Source organism: Zootoca vivipara, chromosome 5 (assembly GCF_965207765.1).
Source record: "Zootoca vivipara chromosome 5, rZooViv2.hap1.1, whole genome shotgun sequence".
Classification (NCBI taxonomy): Eukaryota; Metazoa; Chordata; class Lepidosauria; order Squamata; family Lacertidae; genus Zootoca; species Zootoca vivipara.
The window spans coordinates 26,076,577-26,097,013 of record NC_142588.1 but is presented as its reverse complement, the minus strand read 5'-3'; the positions used below and the strand labels follow the sequence as shown (position 1 = coordinate 26,097,013).

The following is a 20,437-nucleotide window of genomic DNA, read 5'->3' as shown; positions in this document are numbered from 1 at the left end:
TCTTTTTATGAACTCACACATTAATGCAATCCTGAATAGCTAATATTGTTTGATAGCTATTTTTAATGTTGTCATTAAATGTATCTTAATGTATTAATTAATCTTTGGAGCCACATAGAGCATAGATATAAAATAGATATAAAATATATAAAATATTTTACTTAATACCTCTAAATGTTGATCAAATAACAGCAGAGTATATATATATATATCTGTATATGTGTGTGTAATCACAAACCTGAAAATTCTGAATAAGTGTTTACATTAATAATCCTCAAACATGGTTAAGCTGAAGTGCTACTGTTTACGCTGATCAAATTTCATTGACTTCTATGGGACAACTACTTTAAAGTATAATATTTAAAATTAATTAAGTTGTGTACCATATTTCAAGGCATATTGATTACACAAGTTTTATTCCTAAAAAGACTGAGCTACAATCCTGTAGCAATTTACTCTGGAGTAATCATACTTTGTTAGTAGACTCTCAGATGGTATCTTGAGAAATGCATTTTCACGGCTCTAAGGATCACATTTTAAACATCTTCATTCTGAAAGGGTGGCAAACATACCCTCTGCCACCATAGATAACTTTAGCCTGGTGTTTACAGTTGAAGAGTTTAAAATTTATAGGCTGTATTGCTGCATGGGGCTTTGCTTTACAAATCCAGGAACTTCTTTTTCAAGCTTATTTAAAATAATAACATTTCTGCTTGTGTAAATTGATATGCAACAATTGTTCCGAACAGATAACCAAACAGTTTTCTAAATTCTCTTTTATGTTGTTCATTCTTTTATTATATTTCACGATGCTCTTTCAATTACTGCTTAATGTTGCAATATATCAGGCCAAACATTTGCCACTGACCATCAAAAACATTTTTTTTCAGAGAGAGAGAGAGATTGTGGGTTGGGGGTTGGGAGAGCAATGCCCTTCGAGCAAGACTGTTTCTGCAGCTGTTGTGTACATTAATCCACAGAGCAGATCTCCAAACCCTAAATATAGCTTGCAGTATCATTTTACATGACACATACTCTCTCTCTCTATCTCCACCCCCCAAAAAAATTAAAAAGAAAGACTTTAAATATAGGGCAATATTAAACTAGACTATGTGTGTGTTTTCTTTAAGGAGGTAATACTGACTATTGGTGTGGATTTAGTGCTAGTGATTACAAAGCAATTGCTTAAAGTACAGTTAAGAGGGGGATTCAAAAGGGACATTTTTTATCCATGCAATTTATACATTTTTTGCCTTCTGTTGACTCTACTTAGAATACCTAAACAGGCACAGAAGGAATTTTGACTCCCTCCCACCCTTCACGCTCTTTACGATTCTGTAGATTATTTCGTTTCCATTCAATCTTGTGTGCCTCTGAGCCACTTAAGACGGAGAATTTTTAAAGTTTCTTGCTTACTAATATGATTTATCAGCAACAATTATCATTCAGCTATAACATGGATTCTCTCCCTCCTGGACCCTCTGTGCACCTGCACAATCTCATCAAAACACACACTCACTCTTCAAAGTTAAAGACATTACCTTTTCTGATTTATCCAGATGTTGAAATCCAACTCTGGCAACGCAATCACGGTGATAAAGATTCCGAAGTAAGAGATTAAAATGACTGAAGCAATTCCTTCAAGTCCTTTGGAACCAAAACGTATGGGAGTCCATCGGGTGGAGCGGGGGAGAAAGGCGTTAACCTTGGTTTTGGGGGGAGATGGCTGTAAGAAGCTGAACAACCTGTCACCACTGAAGCAATAGCATTCGTCCGTTTGCAGGTCCCAAGTTATTTTGAGACTCATAAACCATGTGCCTGTGAAACATTCCACTTCATTGGACAGGATAATATTGAGCAAAGGGATTCCATTGCTGTAACAGCACCTACGGGGTATGTGTGTGTGTGCAAGGGAGGGGGGGTCATCATTTTCTCTCCCCCCCAGAATGTCTTTGATGGATGCTCACACCCTTGGCATGACTCATTCAAAATGGATTTTGTATTGTTTTACGTAAACTGTTGTCAAAGCAGGCACATTTATTTTAAAATTAGAAAATAGTGGGATCTAAGCTCTTCCTTATTCTTATTGCTCAGAATATGAGATGCCTGAGATTACATACCACTAATAAAGATTTAAGATTTTAACTAAGTAGATTCAAGGCTAAGAGTATATACATTTTAAAAAATTGAACAGTTTAAACATTGGGGGCATGATCCCACTAAAGTTAAACCCTTTTAAGTCCCATTCGTTTCAGTGAGACATAATTAAGCAAGTGCTTAATTCTCCCATTGAAATCAAGGGCATTTAATTGTGCCTGGCTGATCCACTCAAATCAGCTTGCAGTGGGTTATCATCTTGCATCCTGAAAATGCAATCCTAAATACCAGTAGTGGCATTTAAGCCTACAATACCATTTTGCCTGCAACGGTTGCATGAGGTCATGGTTTGTGAAGTGCCACTTATGTTTTAATTAATAACTCCATCCTAAACATCTGTTGCTAGTACATGAAGCCTTAAGACATGTTGTCTCACTGAAATAAACAGGAACTGTTTATGGGATTATGTCCCAGGAGCTTAACCTAAGATTTACTAAGTGAACACAGCACATTTTATCACTATTAAGGCTGTGATCTTTTAAATATTTTGTTGCTGTTGTTGTTATATACAGTGGTACCTCTACTTACGAATAACTCTACTTACGAATGTTTCTACTGTACTTACGAATGGAGCTTCGGCCGCCATCATGGATGCGGTTTAGATAGGATTTTTTCTACTTACGAATTTTTAGATAGGGTTGCTTTGACTTATGAATTTTTTCTCCCAATGCATTCCTATGGGATTCGACTTACAATTTTTTTCGACTTACAAATGTGCATTCAGAACGCATTAAATTCGTAAGTAGAGGTACCACTGTATAATAAATCAGGTTGTATTCATGCTAATTAAGTCACAGTTAAGCTGAAATAAATATGAAAAGTATTAGGACTAACCAATAAACACATTTTTGTATGCAGTTTTTACTATTGTACACATTTTTGCAAGCAATCACCCCACAGACATTTTTGTATGTTGTTTTCACTAATATACTCATTTTTATGCTCACTTCCCCCAATAGATGCATTAAAAAAACCAACAACCTTGGTTGGTGAACTGCATTGCAAATTTCAGATAGATGCAAATTTCAATGGATAGAAAAAGTATAGCTTGGTTTTGTTTCAACTGGGAAGAACTAGAGTTCAAATTAGACATTGCAGGGGGCCACATGGAGGCTGTGAACTCTCATCTCTGAGAGCACATGCGATGACATAATCATACTCAGAGTTTCCCACCCTTTGCATGGGGATGTCAATGAAGTAGAACTGGGACAGGGAACTTAAGAGTGTTATAGCATAGTGTCAACATGTGACTTTCAGTGTATATTACTGGGGGAGATAGGTTAGACACACAAACGCCATACGTTCCTTGTAGCATCTACGATAGTTTGTTTCAATTGGATTAAACAAATGGCTTCAGAGGAAGGATGGTCTTTAAGGAGCAATCTGAATGGAGAGCAGATTATGGCATTCAGAACATTGAGTGGAGAACTTCCTGGCTGGTTAAATATATTTTTATTTCCTGTTATTAGTTGCAACTGTAACAATAAAAGTATAGCATTCCACAACTATTCTAGTCTCCACAAATATCTTGGCTACTGGAATAGTGAAGAAATTGGATGTTTATTTACATAATTGCAGATCCCTCTCTTCCACAATGACATACAGCCTCTTACATAGCTTTGCAGTACTGGAGAGACTCTTGAGGAGTTTCACAACCCTATACAAACTCTTTCGGAGGTTTTAAATCCTGCATGGAATCTCGATATGGATTATGCCACATTAGCACTCCACAAAGATAGCAATAGATACATTCCAACTTTTGAAACCAATAATGTATATCAGAGTGTCACCAAGCCATTTGTAAACATAATTTAAATACTTCCAACAGAAAACTCTTGAAGACAGAGTTATGGCTACGCAGTTGTAAAGTTAATGTCATGTAGGGATTGATCCCAGTCACATTTAAGTCAATGGCAATCCTTCACTATAATGATTACGGCGGCCCTAAAAAAATGGAATCAGTAAAAAGGCTGACTATTCACCATTTAATAATAATAATAATAATAATAATTTATTATTTATACCCCGCCCATCTGGCCGGGTTCCCCCAGCCACTCTGGGCGGCTTCCAACAAAACAGAAATTCTAAAATACAGAAATCCATCAAACATTAAAATACAGAAATCCATTAAACATTAAAAGCTTCCCTAAACAGGGCTGCCTTGAGATGCCTTCTAAAGGTCTGGTAATTGTTGTTCTCTTTGACCTCTAGTGGGAGGGCATTTGAAAAGCACAGTAAGAGAAAGTAGGGCTGAGAGCCTAAGCACACTACTAACATGAATAAAACCTGCTTTAAAATAAAGGTTTTAGGACTGGGGTGGTCTCAATTGAAAAAAATCCAAGATGAAATGTAACCAAATGAAATTAGGTTGGATACTCTAATATTTATATTATGCACACACACACACATTAATTAACAAAAACTATTGTTAACAGAAATAAACCAGATGCATGCTATAAAATCTAAGTTTTCTTTTTTTGTTCTGCTAGCTGTATTGTACCGTACGGTAACATCCTCCCCACACCTTCCAGGGGTTCAGCACTTACCTGAGTCTGGTATCCTAAGAATCTGTAACAGTCTTAGAAAATTCACATTTTTATATGGATTGCATTGCTAGCCCTTTACAATGCTTGCACAGTAAGGGTGTGTGTTGAGCAATCAAATAAACAGATAGAGTATCACTATATTTGTATTTGATACTATTTAAATGTATAGGAACAGACCCCCTCAAAAATAGTTAAGGGTCATTATGACAAAGGCAGCCAACATACCAATGCACTCCTCTGCCCCTTCCTCTATTTGCATGTTTGAATATTCCAAACTCTAAATGGCAAAGGGCTGCAAATTGCAAATATGCCCATTATTTGGTGGCCATCTCATCAGTAATATTTTTTTACATTATCTGTCATCAACATTTAATGTAAATGATTTGTATCTGCATCTGCAATAGAAATAACTGTTGTGATGCTAACTAAGAATATATTGCAGACCAAAAGGATATGGCAACACCATTTGATGCATATAGTATTGCATTCCTCCTCCCCACCAAACCAGCAATCTTGGCAGGATCAGGAGAATGTCAAGAGAGGAAGACAAGCAACAGCATATGTGAAGGTTATGTCCCCACCATTTTTTAGGATTAAGAATCCATATATCATTTCCTTGCCAGACCTAGTGAGGAGAGGTGTACATCTCCCTCAAAATGTCAAACATTAGAGGAAGACACAGTCTCCACACGTAAGTTCCTAGTGACTCAAATCCAGAATCCCTTTTTCTCAAGTCCACATCACTAACTTCTTTGGCTATTGTTTTAAAGTGAGAGATAACATCTGTGTCTAAATGTCTGGAGGGAAGAATGTATAGCAGTGAACTCAAACTTGTTATGATACATGAAGTTGATCTTTAAATTCATTTTTCTTTCATTTTCAAGGCACTGTACAAAATTTCAGAAACCATACTATTAACGACAACAATCCGATTAAAACCACACTCACCTCTTTAAAACTGAACAGCAGCAAATAGAATATCAGCAGTAATTAATAAACCATATTGGCTATGAGTCATGTAAGACCTGCTCCCTGCCCTGGGAAAGTGAGGCCCTAAATGACTCCAGTTACAGAAGCAAGTGCAAGGTGTCCCAAAATATGATGCAAGTGCACCTACTTATACATAAGAAAGTGATATTCTATTAAAACAGACTGACGGTACACACCTAGCAGCATGAAAACAGCCAAACTGTTGTTATTGTTGGCATTTGTCTGTCTCAAGAGACAATTAGTTGCTTTTATAGTAACACACTAAACCCACTGGAGCTTGGTACTCCCTTAAGAGTCATCATCATAAAAGAAATAAGACAACATCACACTTGGGCTGTTCTCAAGTTGTCATACTTTCTGGGTTTTCAAGTTATTAATTATATGCTATCTGCCTCATGCACTGGCACCATTCCTAGAATTGGATGCAGTATTTCCATTAATGATACATGAAATCACTTCTATTTTCTTCATCATCTAAACAAGAGTTGTAAGGATGAATTGGTTAATATACGTATCCACAAATGTTTTAGCCCTTCCACTGGGGTATGGGTGTGTGGGTGTGGGTGTGTAAGAAAAACATACAGGTCACGTTCCTGACAGCTCCAGCAACTGAAACTTGATCTATAACACCACACAAATAAAACAAAATACCAAAATGCTATTGCCCTAATCCAGCAAGGTAAATGTGCATGCCAAAATTACTCACGTCTCTTGGTTCTGCCCACATGTCACCCTTTCCTCAAATCCTTCCACTGGCTTCTCACCCCATTTTGTATCCAGCACAAATGCCCTGTCCTTTAGGAAGGCAGAAATTGCTGTCTTATTCAGTCCAGATTCATAGCAGGACTTTAAACAAGGCATATTAAAAAAACAAAACCATTGCCATAGGAGTTGACGGATGTGGTGCCCTGCCAGAGATTTTTTTAAAAAAAGTAAAAATATTAATTCTAAAATACATTGCTCAGGAAACACATTATCAGAAACAATCACACTAATGGGGATTTTTAAAAAATGCAACCAGCTCCATATACACACATCTTCAGAAGTTCCAAAGTTCAGCATAAATTATCTTGCAAGAAAAGCCCACAGCTTATCAATAGGTATTAAACAGGCACAATTGGATAGTATGTTTTATGACTGGAATTGATATGTACTTTTGTATTACGTATGTGCTGAAGCAGCAAGCAGTCATTTGATTAGTGGTTGGATTTTAAATTTAAGCCATTGTTTCTTTTCACTCTGATTGCTTGCCACACTCCCTCTACTGTTCCTAAGTACGTACTACACTTTGTGAAATCTCACATTACTCGAAGGGAGATCCCCTATAAACAAGCATATTGTAGCTAGTTTCTGATATTCAGTCTAAGGATGCTTCCGAATATGGATGATTTAACACCACCCAACATTGCTGCTCCATGTTAAGCTGGAAATGGAATAACAACTCTGCTTCTAAGCAGACAGTTCCATTTTCCTCAACACCAGATGTTTGTACGGGTTACTGTATTTTCATTGGGATCATTGTTTGTGCAGAAAGGGCTAAATACTCCCTCCCCCTCTTTTCACTGAATTCCTGGTCATGATTCTGCACCCCACCCCATTTCAGAAAATAATTTGGAAAAAAGCAATACTATTTGGAAAGTGAAGGGTTAAAGTTAGAGTTGAGAGAATTGGCTCAGTGAAATCCAGTCTTGCATATTTTCCTCATCTCAAAAACTATTCAGTATAAAGTTCTTTGAATTTCTAATGTGGCTGAAAATTTGAAAAAAAAGAAGTCAGGAGCTGCTAGATAAATCTGATATTATTGGTATATTTCTAGGATATTAGCAAACCAAGAAGCCAATTAAACCGTGGAATTCAAAACAGTGTCATACTTCAGCCTTTAACCTGAACTGATATTCTGACAGTGAAACCAAATACTAAGCTGGGGCAGAAGTTTCTATAAGCTCCTCCTTTCATCATAAATCCAGCATAGATATTTCTTCATGCCAGTCAATACAGTTAATAATACTAACTTTTCTAACCTTGATCCCTATCAGATGTTGATTTGGAAAATGCTGTTTAGTTTCACCAACTCTATCGAAAATTTACGGTATATGACTGCATCAGCCTAAATTCCCTCCCTCTAATACTTTCACTTATCTGACTGAAATTCTTCTAGTCCTTTGCTACCGAATCACTTCTTTAGCCTTAAATTTCATTCATTTACATGTAAAGTGAGTGGGAGCTGGTGTATACTATGAAAAATTATGCTGCAAAACATTTAGATAGCAAATTAAAGAGTTCACCATCCTAGTGGCACTGTTTGCTGTTTGGGAAGGAGCCAATACATTGTCACAAGAGATAATCCATCAGGGAAGATCCTGAGTGGATTGGGTGCTGCTGTTGTAGATACCACGGATGCAGGGCCGCCTTAAGGGTATCCAGTGTCGTGGTGCAAAATCCGTCCGGCGGCCCCCCCCCAGCTTGCTAGGCGCCGTTGGAACGGCGACTAGCAAGCCTGCTGTTGCGAGGGGGCGTGGCGGGAACAGTGCACCGAAAGGAGCCCTTTCGGGCGCTGCTCCCGCTGCCCCCCTCGCCTGGGCGGGCTTGCCAGGCGCTGTTGGAACAGTGGCTAGCACGCCTGCTGTTGCGAGGGGGCATGGCGGGAACAGCGCACCGAAAGGAGCCCTTTTGGGCGCTGCTCCCACGGCCCCCCTCGCCTGGGAGGGCTTGCTAGGTGCCATTGGAACGGCAGCTAGCAAGCCTGCTGAGGTGAGGGGGCGTGGTGGGCACAGCGCAGGGCGGAAGATACAGTCGACTGCCCCCTGCAAGTGCGACAGAGGAGGGGCAGCGGCAGAACTAGGCTGCTTCAGCGGCAGAGCCTCGCTCGCCGCCTCGAACATGAGCAGCGTCTGGGGCTGCTGGGCGCCGCAGCTCAGCGCCCCTGATGGGGAGGCGCTGTTGTGCACCGCGTCACTAAGCCATATGGAAAGGACGGCCCTGCACGGATGGATAATGCTTGAATCCTGCATTCATGGTTGCATGCGCAATTCACAATGTTTGTATGCACAGTGAATCCCAACCCTGTCATGATCCTGTGAGGTTAAGTTAGACTGAGAGGTATATGGCTGCCTCAAGGTCATCCACCAAATGTTATGGCCAAGTGAGGATTTAAATCTAGGTCATATTGGTCCTACCTATTCCAACATTCTCACCACTGTAACGGGGTGAACAATATGTGGCCTTTCAAATGTTGTGAACTACAGCTCCCAGCATCCCCAGCCATTAGTCATCCTGGCTGGGACTAATGAAACATTGGAGTCATATGAGCACAAGAGTCCTGCTGAATCAGGCCAATGGGTACCTAGTCTAGTATCCTATTGTCACAGTGGCCAACCACTTGCCAGTGGAAAGCCCACAAACAGAATGTGAGTGGAGTAGGACTCTCCCATCTTGAGATTTGTTTGTTTGTTTACTGCATTCATATCCCACCTTTTTATCTAAGGAACTCAAGGTAGCATATATGGTTTTCCTCCTCCTTATTTAATCCCCACAACAATCTTAAGAGGTAGGTTAGGCTGAGAAGCAGTGAGTGGCCCCAGGTCATCCAGTGAGTTTCATGACAAAGTTGGGATTTAAACCCTGCTCTCCCAGGTCCTAGTCTAACACTAACCATTACACCACACCATCAATACCATCATCAGCTGATGGTATTCAAAGGCATGCTGTCTCTGGAAGTGGAGGATTGCCATCTGTGAAGTGGGATATATGGCAGCTCTACTCACTAGTGATATTCACAGCTCCAATCACCTTTTGCTTTGTTGCCATCCCACCCACCCCCAAGCCGACTTCTTCATTTTAGCAACAGCAGTGTTGCCACACAGCCTATCAGATATGACTATGGGTTGATGTCACAAAGTTACGTCAGAGAGAAGACAATGTCTACTCAGGAAGCATTGTATTGTACCTCACTCTAAATTAGCTTTGTTCACTCTCAGAAACATAAAAGTACTGCCAAATCTGATTTGCTATGTAATGGTGTTACTGTTCTTAATAAGAACACCATTTATAAAGAAAAAATGGTGCTAAGGACAAACAGGATTCACAGTGAAGCGCTGCCTTTATGTCAGGTATGCAAAAGCAGGTTGGCTAACTGAATGCATACAGTGGTGAGCAGGCTGTCTAATTATACGCCAGCGAGAGCTTCTTTCTAGTGCCACCAAGGGAATGACAAAAAGTCTCCCTCGGATAGCCAAAAGGGATGTGCGTTTGTTGTGTGGTGGGTAACATTTAATGAAAGGCACCTATACTTCCAGCTAATCCCTGTGTTTCCCATTAAACAAACAACATATATCCCATGTACCCCACCACCACAGAAAAGTTGCTTAAATGCCTATACTATAAAGTTAAGGAAGAATGTTTTCCTGAGCTTTTTAATTTGCTTCCTGAGCCAATGTGTTCCCTAGGGCCTAAATTATCAGCTGAGTTACTATGACTGGGTAAAATGGAACAGCTCACAGCATTTAAAATACAGTATATTCTGATATGACAGACTATGCATTAACATAAACCTTTTTAGATTAGTTAGTATGTGTGTGACCTAGGAGAAATCTCTCTAGCTATGAATTAAAGCTTCTTTTCCCAGTGATATGCATAATTGTTTTCTCCAACAAGGAAGAGCAGACCTGGCCCACAAGCTTAGAACGAATGATCTTTTAAAAAACAATTATTTGGGTAAGTCTAAGAAACTCTAATTAAGCTATTAGAAATCCTTAAGAGAAAGCAAAACAATAACCTTACTTAACAGCTGCTTACAACAGTAGCTGCCAGTTCCAATTATTAGAAAAAGATTGTGTGTATTTTTTTTTAAAAAAAACCACAGGTTGCAGTTCTAACGTTTTTAATTAAGATTTTATTGTCTATTAACATGAATGAGTTATGAGAGAGGTTGAAGAAACTGTTTGGCTTTTTATCAAGAGAATTGGTAGCTAAACAAATTTATGTAGGCCACTCAGTTTTAACTTAAACTGCATCATTACTTTTATCATCCACTAGGCTTTGTTTTCTATCAGTTCAAGCACTCATGAGAAATAAATCCTCCACACTTAGAATGAATTTTGAGCTTACAATTTGAACCAACCCTTCAAATTGTGCCATATGTACAGAGTATATGAAATATAAATAAATGAGAAGCTGTCAGTTTTGTCATTTTAATCTGGAAGACGCAACAGATTCATTTTATGATTTTCATTCAATTGTTCGTTGTATATGAAAAATAAGATGTGCTTTAGTGTGCTAGGTACCTATAGTGACAGATTGCATGCATTTGTATCTTTGTATATTAGGCGGTGAACTGTTGATTTCTAATGTAAAGGCACCAGGTGGTGGTAACTGAAGTCTTTTGTTCAGATTGCTCCTTATAGAAAATCTATTAGGAGGGGCCTAGAGCGGGAGAAACGCTGTGTGAAGAACTATGTAGAAGTTTCCCATAGTATTTTAGACAGAGAAGGACAAGGAAATATAAGGAAAAATATTTCCAGCCTATGCTTTATTGCAGCAGTCTTCCTTTTTTTTTAAAGCACCTTTAGCACCTTTAATGCCAATCTGCATCACAGAACCCCTTTCTGTACTGTCTCTTTCTCCTTTGCTTCTCTCTCTTTCTAACCAGAAAAAGAGTGCTGGTGTGATCAACATGCTAAAGGAGGAATATGGTGGGCTGGTCAGGGCTCAAGTCATTTTTGGGTCCCAACCAGTGCACTAAACTTTTAAGAGGGGAAAATTCAGACAGCTACCAACTTGCAGGGGACAGAGAGCAGCTGGTAAAGATTCAAGATTTTTAAGGCTTTGAGGTTCTGGCACTAGTAAGCTGGTGCAAGAATACAAAAGGGGTTCCTTACCAAGCCTATGGTGGAAGCCAAGGGACAGACCTCAGAACTATATGGTTTTATAGTGAGGAAAACTGGAGGCTTATCATAATAAGGCTGTATCCATCTTACCATCCAAAATGACCACAATAAATCAGTGAATCTCACTTCTGAGAAACATTGTAAAGTCTAATAATATAACTGTGTTAGGTTATTTCCTAACCTTCTTAGGTTTTAAATATCAGTCATTTGACTGCACATGACTACCGGTATTATAATCACAAATATCCTAATTACTGGCATATTAAAATACTTTGTTTGGAATTTCACTAGAGATCTCCCCTGCCCTCCCCATCTGCTTCAAGTCAAGGTATATAATACTCAGAGCCAGTCAAATTAATTTGCCATCTGAGGTGGGAAAATCCCACAAGTGCATGTTCCTCCCCCGTGACAGTAAAAATACAATAATAAAGTAACTATCAATTTGCTGCCCTTTCATGATGTCCAAAATCAGCTGCTTCACTCCACCTAACAGTAGGCCCAGCCCTGCCCAGGGCAGCAGAGAAAGAGTATCTTCTGCTGCACACAGCATTATGGACACTCAATTTACACTTCTACACAAACACACCGAGATGCATATGAGCTTTGGGGTCAAATATTAAGTCATTACTCAGTGGAAAACCATAGCAGTAAGAATTGTAAGGAAGGCTCTTATGAAATTATGGTTGTGACAGCGGGTCATCACATTTTAACATGTAAAAGTTCTAAGCAGATGATAGTTGTTAAAAATTGTATCAAGTCTGTTGCCTATAAATATCTACGGTACTATTCATATGTCCCACACAATTTCTGTGGTCAGCTGAGGTTGGCCACTTGATAGCACTCTCCATGTGTCACATGCAAATGTAAAAGTTCTTTAGAAAGTCACTTCCTTCCCCTGCCTATCAAGAATTCTCAGTTGGGTAATTATTTAGGGGCTGGGGATAATAGAAGTTTGTATATAGGCTGTGAATGTACATTTAAGAGTCTAGAGCATACCGTATGACACATTTTCATATTAGGGTGAAGATAAACATATATTCTAAAGTATGGCGAAACATGCGCTCACTGCATTTCAAGGTTCTTATTGACATTCATTTCTGCACAAATCAACACATGGAAGGCATGTTTGAGGGTAAACCTCTTGGCTGGCCTTCACTCTTTTAAAGGTACGGTAACATTTGCATGGGGTCTGCCTGCACATACCTGAACGCATGAATACATATACCTCTACAAGTGAACTGGTACCCTGGAAAATAGAGATTCAGAGGTCTATGCACATTCACTTGTTCAGAAATGAATGCCAGAAAAAGGATTCAAAATATTTATTTTTAGGGCACATCATATGTTGCTTGCTTTTACGTCACAGAAATGTGGATTTTGACCTACATAAACAATTAAGTAAATTCCTTATATTGTATGCAGAACTACTATAATGATTTATTTATTTTTAAATGCTGGGGAGTAGGTGGATTTTGGGAATCCTTCCTATGCTGAGGGGAACTACAAGAAAGCACTTTCTTTGATCCACAAATAGATAACCTGGCCTTACAGTTCAGACATCATAGCCTCTATGAAACTTCATAGGGTTGTGCGCATGAAACACCTGACCATTGGCAACTGCCTTAGGAGAGGTACAGCTAGTACCACCAAGCTTGCAGATAGAATGTAGAAGGGTATCATCACTCACCAATTTTTCACTGTTCAGGATGAAATGAGGAACAAGATGTTGGCTGGCTAATGTGCTGACCTGGCTGGCCTTGGAAACACAAATAGGTACAAACAGGGAAAACAGCATTTCATTATTTTGATCACTACCTATGGCTTCATTCACTACTCCATTCTCTCACAAGAATGAGTGGCCAGTTATTTAAAATATGTAGATCTGCTTCCTGGACTATAACTTATATTCACATGGGTGAAAATGTCTCTTTTCTTTACTTCCAGGATTTTTAAAAAAAATATCAAACTGGTTTTCTGGGGAATGTCCTATTGACTTCTATTACAGTAGGAAAAGTATCCCAGGGAAGCTTAAGAATATTATGGTTCATGGAAAGGGTTAAAAGAGTTAAAATTATTTCCATAATGAGCAGCTTTATTATGTCTGATATTTTTAATGGGGTTAAAGGATGCTTTTGGGAAACCTCTTCCTTCATTCCAGGAAGTTAAATAAGGGAATTCCTGTGACACTATCCCTGCTTTCCTTACATTGTTTTGGAACTGTTGCGTGTAGACAGTGGCCTTAATTTCTGTAATTTGTTCACTATTCAACCATCCAAGCAGTTGTGCTGTTTACTGTCCTCCTTGGCTCCTTAAACAAATATTCTATAGGTTTCTTTCCCTCCTGCAATTTCTGTATTTCTTCTGATAGTCACACCCCCAAAACATGTGACAACACATTAACATTCATTCTATGTCTCCCTGCCCCCCCCCGCCCCCATTTCCCTCACTTAACTTGCAACTATTCCTGCATCATTACAGCACTATTTATTCCCAAGTGAATATTGTGGCTCCTTAGAAATATTCTGTGAGGGGAGAGGGAAACACCAGGGAAAATTCAGTCTGGGAGCACAGGAAGAACAGGTTGTACATCCAATTTTTACTAGGGCTACCAACCCATTAAATTAAACTGAAGAGTTTGGTTACCTTTAAATAAATGTGCATTTACCTAAACCTCTAGATAGGTACTTTTTTGAGATGCTGAAGGAGGTGTGTAAGGTAACTTCCAAGTTGATAAATGGCTACCGCTCATTGTTAAAAGAAAAAGAGAGAGCCCAGCTTCATATTTTCGCCCTATTGTACAGCAGTTACACATCAAAACCATAATATTCTAAACAAATAGAAAAGGTATGTCCAGAACTGTCACCCCATCCCGTTAATCAACTATTACTTTAGCTGCAAAACTTGCTGCCCTAAGTTTTAGGATAATCTTCTATTCAATCCTTTTTCATGTGGTAAAGGCCCTTGATGCATTTAAGCTTTGAACAAGCACCCTCAACTCCATTACAAAAACATGTGAGAATATAAAACCTACCCCCTTTTTAAAAAAATAAACTGCCTTCATCCCACTGCTCACCCCACGAATTCTCAAGTAGTAAACAACTCTTCTCTTTCCCTGGTGCTCTCACTGTAATATCCTCCCTACCTCCATCCCAGAACACTTGCACGCAATGGATCACATTTAAATAATCCATTGTGGAAATTTGAATAGAAGCCAGCTCAGCTCACCGTGAGTGAAGTGGTGTGACCTGCTTGTGTGTGAGTGAGTCCCAGGTCTTTTCTCTTCAGCGCCTCTTTCCTCTCCCCACTGAAGGCTACTTGCTTCCCAGCATGCAGTCTTGACAAAGTAGTAAGAAGGCTAATTTTAGGGTACTTCATCATAGTGCCATGCAAAGACATGGTGTCATTTCAAAATCAGCAGCATGTGGCACTGCTTTGAGCTCCCCCCCCCCCTTTCTGAATTGTGGTCTCACTTTGATCTACAGTAGGGCAGCACTTGGTACTTCATGGCAATGCACATTAAGGTACTAAAGGAAATTTCTCAGTAGTAAGTTGTCAGACTGTGGAATTCCTTCCTCCAGCCTCTACTTTACTGGGCTTCTGCTGCCAGATCAAAACAAGAAATTTAGACAACAGAGGGTGCTAAAATTATGAAATCTGTGAAGGGAAGGAAAAGAAGATGGATATGTATTCAGTGCAGGGACTGAAGGGGGACACCTGTCCCCAATATTAGTCTCCATAATTGTTTACTGGCGTTGCTTATTTATTTATTTATTTAGTAGACTTCTAAACTGCCTGCCATTTGAAAGGCTCCCAAGGCGGTTCACAGGTCATTTACTAAAAGCACAATTAAATACAAAATAAACAACAAAGCAACAATTTAAAAGAGTACAAGCAGATATTCAGATATGGAGAAAACACAGCAGCAGACATAAAACTCTCTGTAATCCAAGACCTCAATCTAAACAGTTTTACCAAAGGCCTATGAGAACAGATGTGTTCTCCATTAACAGTGCAGTCTCCCTTGGCCTGAAGAGAGATGAGCGCGGCACCACACAATCACCTGTGACAGGACTTAACCGTCCAGGGGTCATTTACCTTTTTACCTTTACCTTTTAGTCCGTTCAGTTCAATGGGGATTGCTCCCAAGAAAGTGTGCACAGGATTGACCCTGGCCCGAGCACTCACATTTGTTGGCTAAAACTTGCATCCAGAGCATCTATGCACTGCCACCTCTCTCCCTTAAGACCTTTATCTAAACCCACAATTGCAGCTTAACCTTTGCAAGCAGAAACTAAGCTTAAGTATACTGTATATAATTGCACTGATGCAATTTCTGTAATTCACACCTCTGTCTTTTCATACCAAGTGGCCCGCAAGAGTACTTTGACACAGAACCTGCAGGCTGCACACTGATTTGTCACACTGCTGGGTGTGGTAGGCTTTGGGAACGAGGTGTCAGAGCCCTCACACCTCCTTCCCAAAGCCCAATGCCTCACTTACACCAAGCTAGCCAAGAACAACTATAGCACTATTCATGTGTTCTAATCTCTATCAAGATGAGAGAACAGGAAACGGCATAGGACTCCGCCTTCCTTTGCAGCTCTGTATAATACCGTACACCCCACACTGTTCAGGGCCCCTCAGTCCTATGGACAGGGTTTTAGGAGTACATGAGGCTATAGGGGTAAGGATGGCGAGATAAATATTGGCTGGGTAAGCTGCCTTCCACTCGGGCAACCATCAGATACAGATACACACCAACATCAACACCACCTGCCTAAGTACAACAGCAGCAATATTTTAAGGGAAATTTGTAGCTAAGAGGGCTTGACAATTGTTCATTATGTATGAACTGGCTTTTACATTGTAGCGCAGACAATTCAATAACTGACAGTACCGATAACTAAAGACTAGTACCCAGTAGAATGTGAAGACGTTAGCCCTTGCAGACTTGCAACAGATTATCAATTCTCTTTATTAATTATGTAAAGAAGGTTTAGATAAAAAAAAACCCTAAGTATTCTTTAATATTCAAGTATCACTTCTTGTCTACATTGCCACTTGTTTCCATAGGTCCTGATGGTAATTATGCTGTTGCTTTGTAGCATAAGAGTCTGGTTCCCTCTGCCTGCAGGCAAAGACATTGCTACTTGAACAGATCAATATACCATAATCACAACACAGATAAATGTACTTTTTATTCAGATTTCTTTTTATTCAGATTTGCTGCCACTGGTTGTGATTCATATGAGCAGAATTTTAAAAACCCAAGCATTCACACTCACCAGTATGGGAGGTAATAGGTAGGAACCAACTATTCCCCAAAGCAGTGGCATCCTAGCTTTACAATTTGATCATTAGCTGCTAGACTTGTAAGAACTGAGAATCTTTTGAGAAAACCATTATTTTACTAATTGATAATATTCCCTTCCACTTCTTTCATGTTAAAAAAATAAAAATGGATCCTCCAAACTCTAAATAATTTCTATGAACTGTAGCATGCTACTATGCTGTTCTGGCACTTTAAAGACGGTCACCAAAAAATTAGTAAAGTTGCTGTTACTGCTTGTTCTGAAGATTTATGTGGATGTAATCTACCTGTTGGGACTCGGGTGGTGCTGTGGTCTAGGGCTTGCTGATCAGAAGGTTGGCGGTTCGAATCCCCACGACAGGGTGAGCTCCCATTTCTCGGTCCCTGCTCCTGCCCACCTAGCAGTTCGAAAGCATGTCAAAGTGCAAATAGATAAATAGGTACCGCTCCAGTGGGAAGGTAAACAGCATTTCCGTGCACTGCTCTGGTTTCGCCAGAAGCGGCTTAGTCATGCTGGCCACACGACTCGGAAAAACTGTCTGCGAACAAACGTTGGCTCCCTCAGGCAGTAAAGCGAGATGAGCACCGCAACCCCAGAGTCGTTCGCGACTGGACTTAACTGTCAGGGGTCCTTTACCGTTTAATCTACCTGTCTGCATTACAGCGGTCCAATTAATTTTTAAACATGTGACAAATCCACATCTAATGTCCACTATACATACATGCAAGTGGTGCTGTAGGTTAAACCACAGAGCCTAGGGCTTGCTGATCAGAAGGTCTGCGGTTCAAATCCCTGCTATGAGGTGAGCTCCTCTTCAAAGCTCTCATTTCAAAACCAGAACAATTTTGTTTCACATCAACCCCCCTCCCAGACACCTTGGCAACATCTTTCTGCCCAGACCTAAGGATTCCTCTTTGATGGTGCATCAACACCTTTTGTCATGTAAACTCCTCTTTCCCAGGTGAGGCCCTGGCTTGGAAAGGAAGCAATAGTTGGCATTTTTCCACTAGCCTGGAATCTTACTCCAAATATTACCTAGATTGTGACTTCCATTAATTTCTTGGGTCCCCCCCCCCCAAAAAAAACCCTTATAACAATATGAAAGTTTGAATAGGCAGTACAGGATTTACAGCCGATTCTAAATCCCACTTCCCCAAATTGTGAGAAGTTCCAGGGGCAGTGGTAACTGCTTTTGTTTGGCTTTGGAGAGCACTAGAAACTGAGGATAATTTTGTAATATGTGCTTTAAAGGCAAACAACATACGTTTCTAACCAGGCAACAAATCTACTACCTTAAATGAGATTCCTTAAGAGACGCACCTTGCACCCCAAGATGCTTGTAGCTTTCAGGTAAATTTTCTCTCTCCATCCTCTGGTCGAAAACCTGCTTCATTGTTTCTTCACATATACTTCTTAATCTAGCATTTGCTAGAAATGAAATGTGTCACCTTCATAGTTCTGATCTCCAATTATTTCCTGACCATTTGCTCCTGTTGAGGAAACACTTTTTAACCATCCTGGGTCATTAGCATGCAGTCTGTCTAAGGAATGCTGCCTATAATGTGGAGGTTGATTAGACTGAGTTACAAAAGGAAAACAAAGAATTTAGTTTGGTGTTTTTTTTAAAGCAAGTTTTTAATTACTAAGAACTCCTCACCAGGCACAGCAGAAAGCTAAAGAGAGAAAAACAACAACCTTAATAAAGAGCCTTGGCATCACATTCAAACTTGCTACAACTATACCAACAGAAACAGGTACAGTATATTAAGTGTCTTATGCTGCAATCCTGAGCTTTCTTATTATTGCTTACTCATACAGTTTAACCATTTAGTGTCAATTTAGCACTTTTCACTGCTTGATTTGAAACGTGTCTCTAATTAACCAGTGAATTAAAAAAATGTTAACTACTTTCCATAGAAGTAATTGCCAAAACCACAGATGGCAGGCAGCATGTTAAAACAGACCTTCCCTTTTCCTTCTCATGGGAGGAAACTTCTCTTGTACTGCACTTCTGGTGGTGCCTGCTGTGACATGTGTGCGCGCCTCATAGGAAAACAAAGAAACAAAAGAAGTCCATGGGCGCTGTTCTTCAGAACTATTCCTTCTAGTCGTATATGCAAATCTGTGGGAATCAATTATTGTCACAAAATTGTTTTTACGATGCCTTCAAGCCGTATTATAGAGCATCCCTCAGCAAATATATTTGGGCGTTTTACAGTATTAACATAACAGTGGGCAGAAAAGGCAAGTCCCTGCACTGCCCTAAGACCATAGGAGGCAACTCCTAGGGGCTGAGGTCACTTCGCCCCCCCCCAATAAAATATTTGAGGCCTCCCCCCACCCCCCAAAAATTGATGGGCATTGCCATTCAAATGGTGTTCACCCACTCCGTCTGGTGATCGATTATGCGGGGCTGGGCTTACCTCCCCCCCCCCCAATATTTTATGTAAGTCTAAAATAGCGCTGGGCCCTGATCCTAATATACTCAGGTGTGGGACTTACTCCACAGTGAAGTGGGTCCACACTGAGTTACTTAAAAAGTGTGGGGTGACGGGAAAGGGCTTGCTACCATTTCCCTCAGCTTCTAGCGAGCGAGGCAGAGGCGGGGGGATAATAACCCTCAGTGAAAGAGACACGAGGAGAAAAGTTCCCCCAGGCCCTTTCCGTCCGCGGGGAGAAGAGCCAGAGCGTGCTTCCCGCCTGTCTCGGCTGCTCGACGCAGGAGGGCCCGGCGCTTGCGCACTGCGAGGGAGAGCGAGCTAGGCGAGCCGGCGCTGCTGGGCCTGTTTTCTCGGCGCCCGCGCCCGCCCGCCCGCTCTCCCGCTTCGGCGCTGCCGCACTCCGGGGCCCGCCTGGGGTGGAATCATCGGGCCGAGTCAGCCCGTCAGCTTCCTCCGTCGGAGGAGAGAAGCGGGGGCGGACGCTGTAGCGCAGGAGGCTGTTGTGAGTCGGGCAGGGCAGGGCGGCCTTGCTGTGTGTGTTTTCCCGAGGGGGTCCACGCTGTGGTCGGGGGTGGAGAAGCGGAGGAGAAAGCGGGCTTTCTGGGCTGGTAAGGTGGCCGGCGGGAGAGCGCGGATTTCGGGGTGGAGCGCGGGGCCTGAGAGAGGGGAAGGGGAGGGTCAGCGGAGCCCGGCTGCCCGCGGGAAAGAGTTGGGGCTCTCCGGGGCCTCGGTCGGGGTGGGTCGGGGGCTTCTCTTCTGCCTCCTCGTGACTCACGAAGAGGCGGCGGTGGGCGGAGGGGCAGCGCCGCCAAGAACGAGCCTTTTTGGGTCTGCTGGGCAGGGCGGGAGCCGAGCGGTGGGGTTTGACAGCTGCCACTCGCCCCTCTTCCCGAGGGGTGCATGAAGAAAAAGGGGGGCGTTCCCCACATGCAGGGCTGCCGAAACCTCCGCGGGGAACGAACCCTGCTAAATAATATATATATGTATTGAATCCAGTCGCAGGCCTTTTAGATAAACAAAAAACAAAAACCCGTTGTGTTGAACAAATGCAGGATGGTATGTTTTCGTGACTAAAACACCAGCAGCCTAAAATAGCCGGAGCCTAC

The 20,437-nt window shown here is 41.1% G+C and overlaps 2 protein-coding genes across 10 annotated transcripts in view; one reads left to right on the top strand and one right to left on the bottom strand.

Annotated features, from left to right (window-relative positions):
- The window catches only part of MYPN (myopalladin), a 62,282-nt gene extending 47,326 nt beyond the window's left edge, over nucleotides 1–14,956 (bottom strand). For 4 of the 8 annotated variants that reach the window (XM_035138551.3, XM_088669510.1, XM_088669511.1 and 1 more), the window contains exons 1-3: nucleotides 14,804–14,956; nucleotides 13,266–13,334; nucleotides 6,400–6,488 (exon numbers count right to left, since the gene is read on the bottom strand). In XM_035138551.3, the coding sequence (XP_034994442.3) occupies nucleotides 6,400–6,488; nucleotides 13,266–13,334; nucleotides 14,804–14,956 (311 nt within the window). Of the gene's footprint in view, nucleotides 1–1,541; nucleotides 1,828–6,399; nucleotides 6,602–13,265; nucleotides 13,335–14,803 lie in introns of those variants that run through there. The other 4 variants (XM_088669512.1, XM_035138548.3, XM_035138544.3 and 1 more) reach the window with 4 other exon arrangements.
- Nucleotides 14,957–19,540: 4,584 nt separating this feature from the next.
- HERC4 (HECT and RLD domain containing E3 ubiquitin protein ligase 4) overlaps nucleotides 19,541–20,437 on the top strand; it is a 33,415-nt gene continuing 32,518 nt past the window's right edge. The window contains exon 1 of one of the 2 annotated variants that reach the window (XM_035138727.3): nucleotides 19,541–19,833. The gene's annotated coding sequence lies outside the window, so the exon portion shown is untranslated. Of the gene's footprint in view, nucleotides 19,940–20,437 lie in introns of both variants that reach the window. The other variant, XM_035138726.3, reaches the window with a different exon arrangement.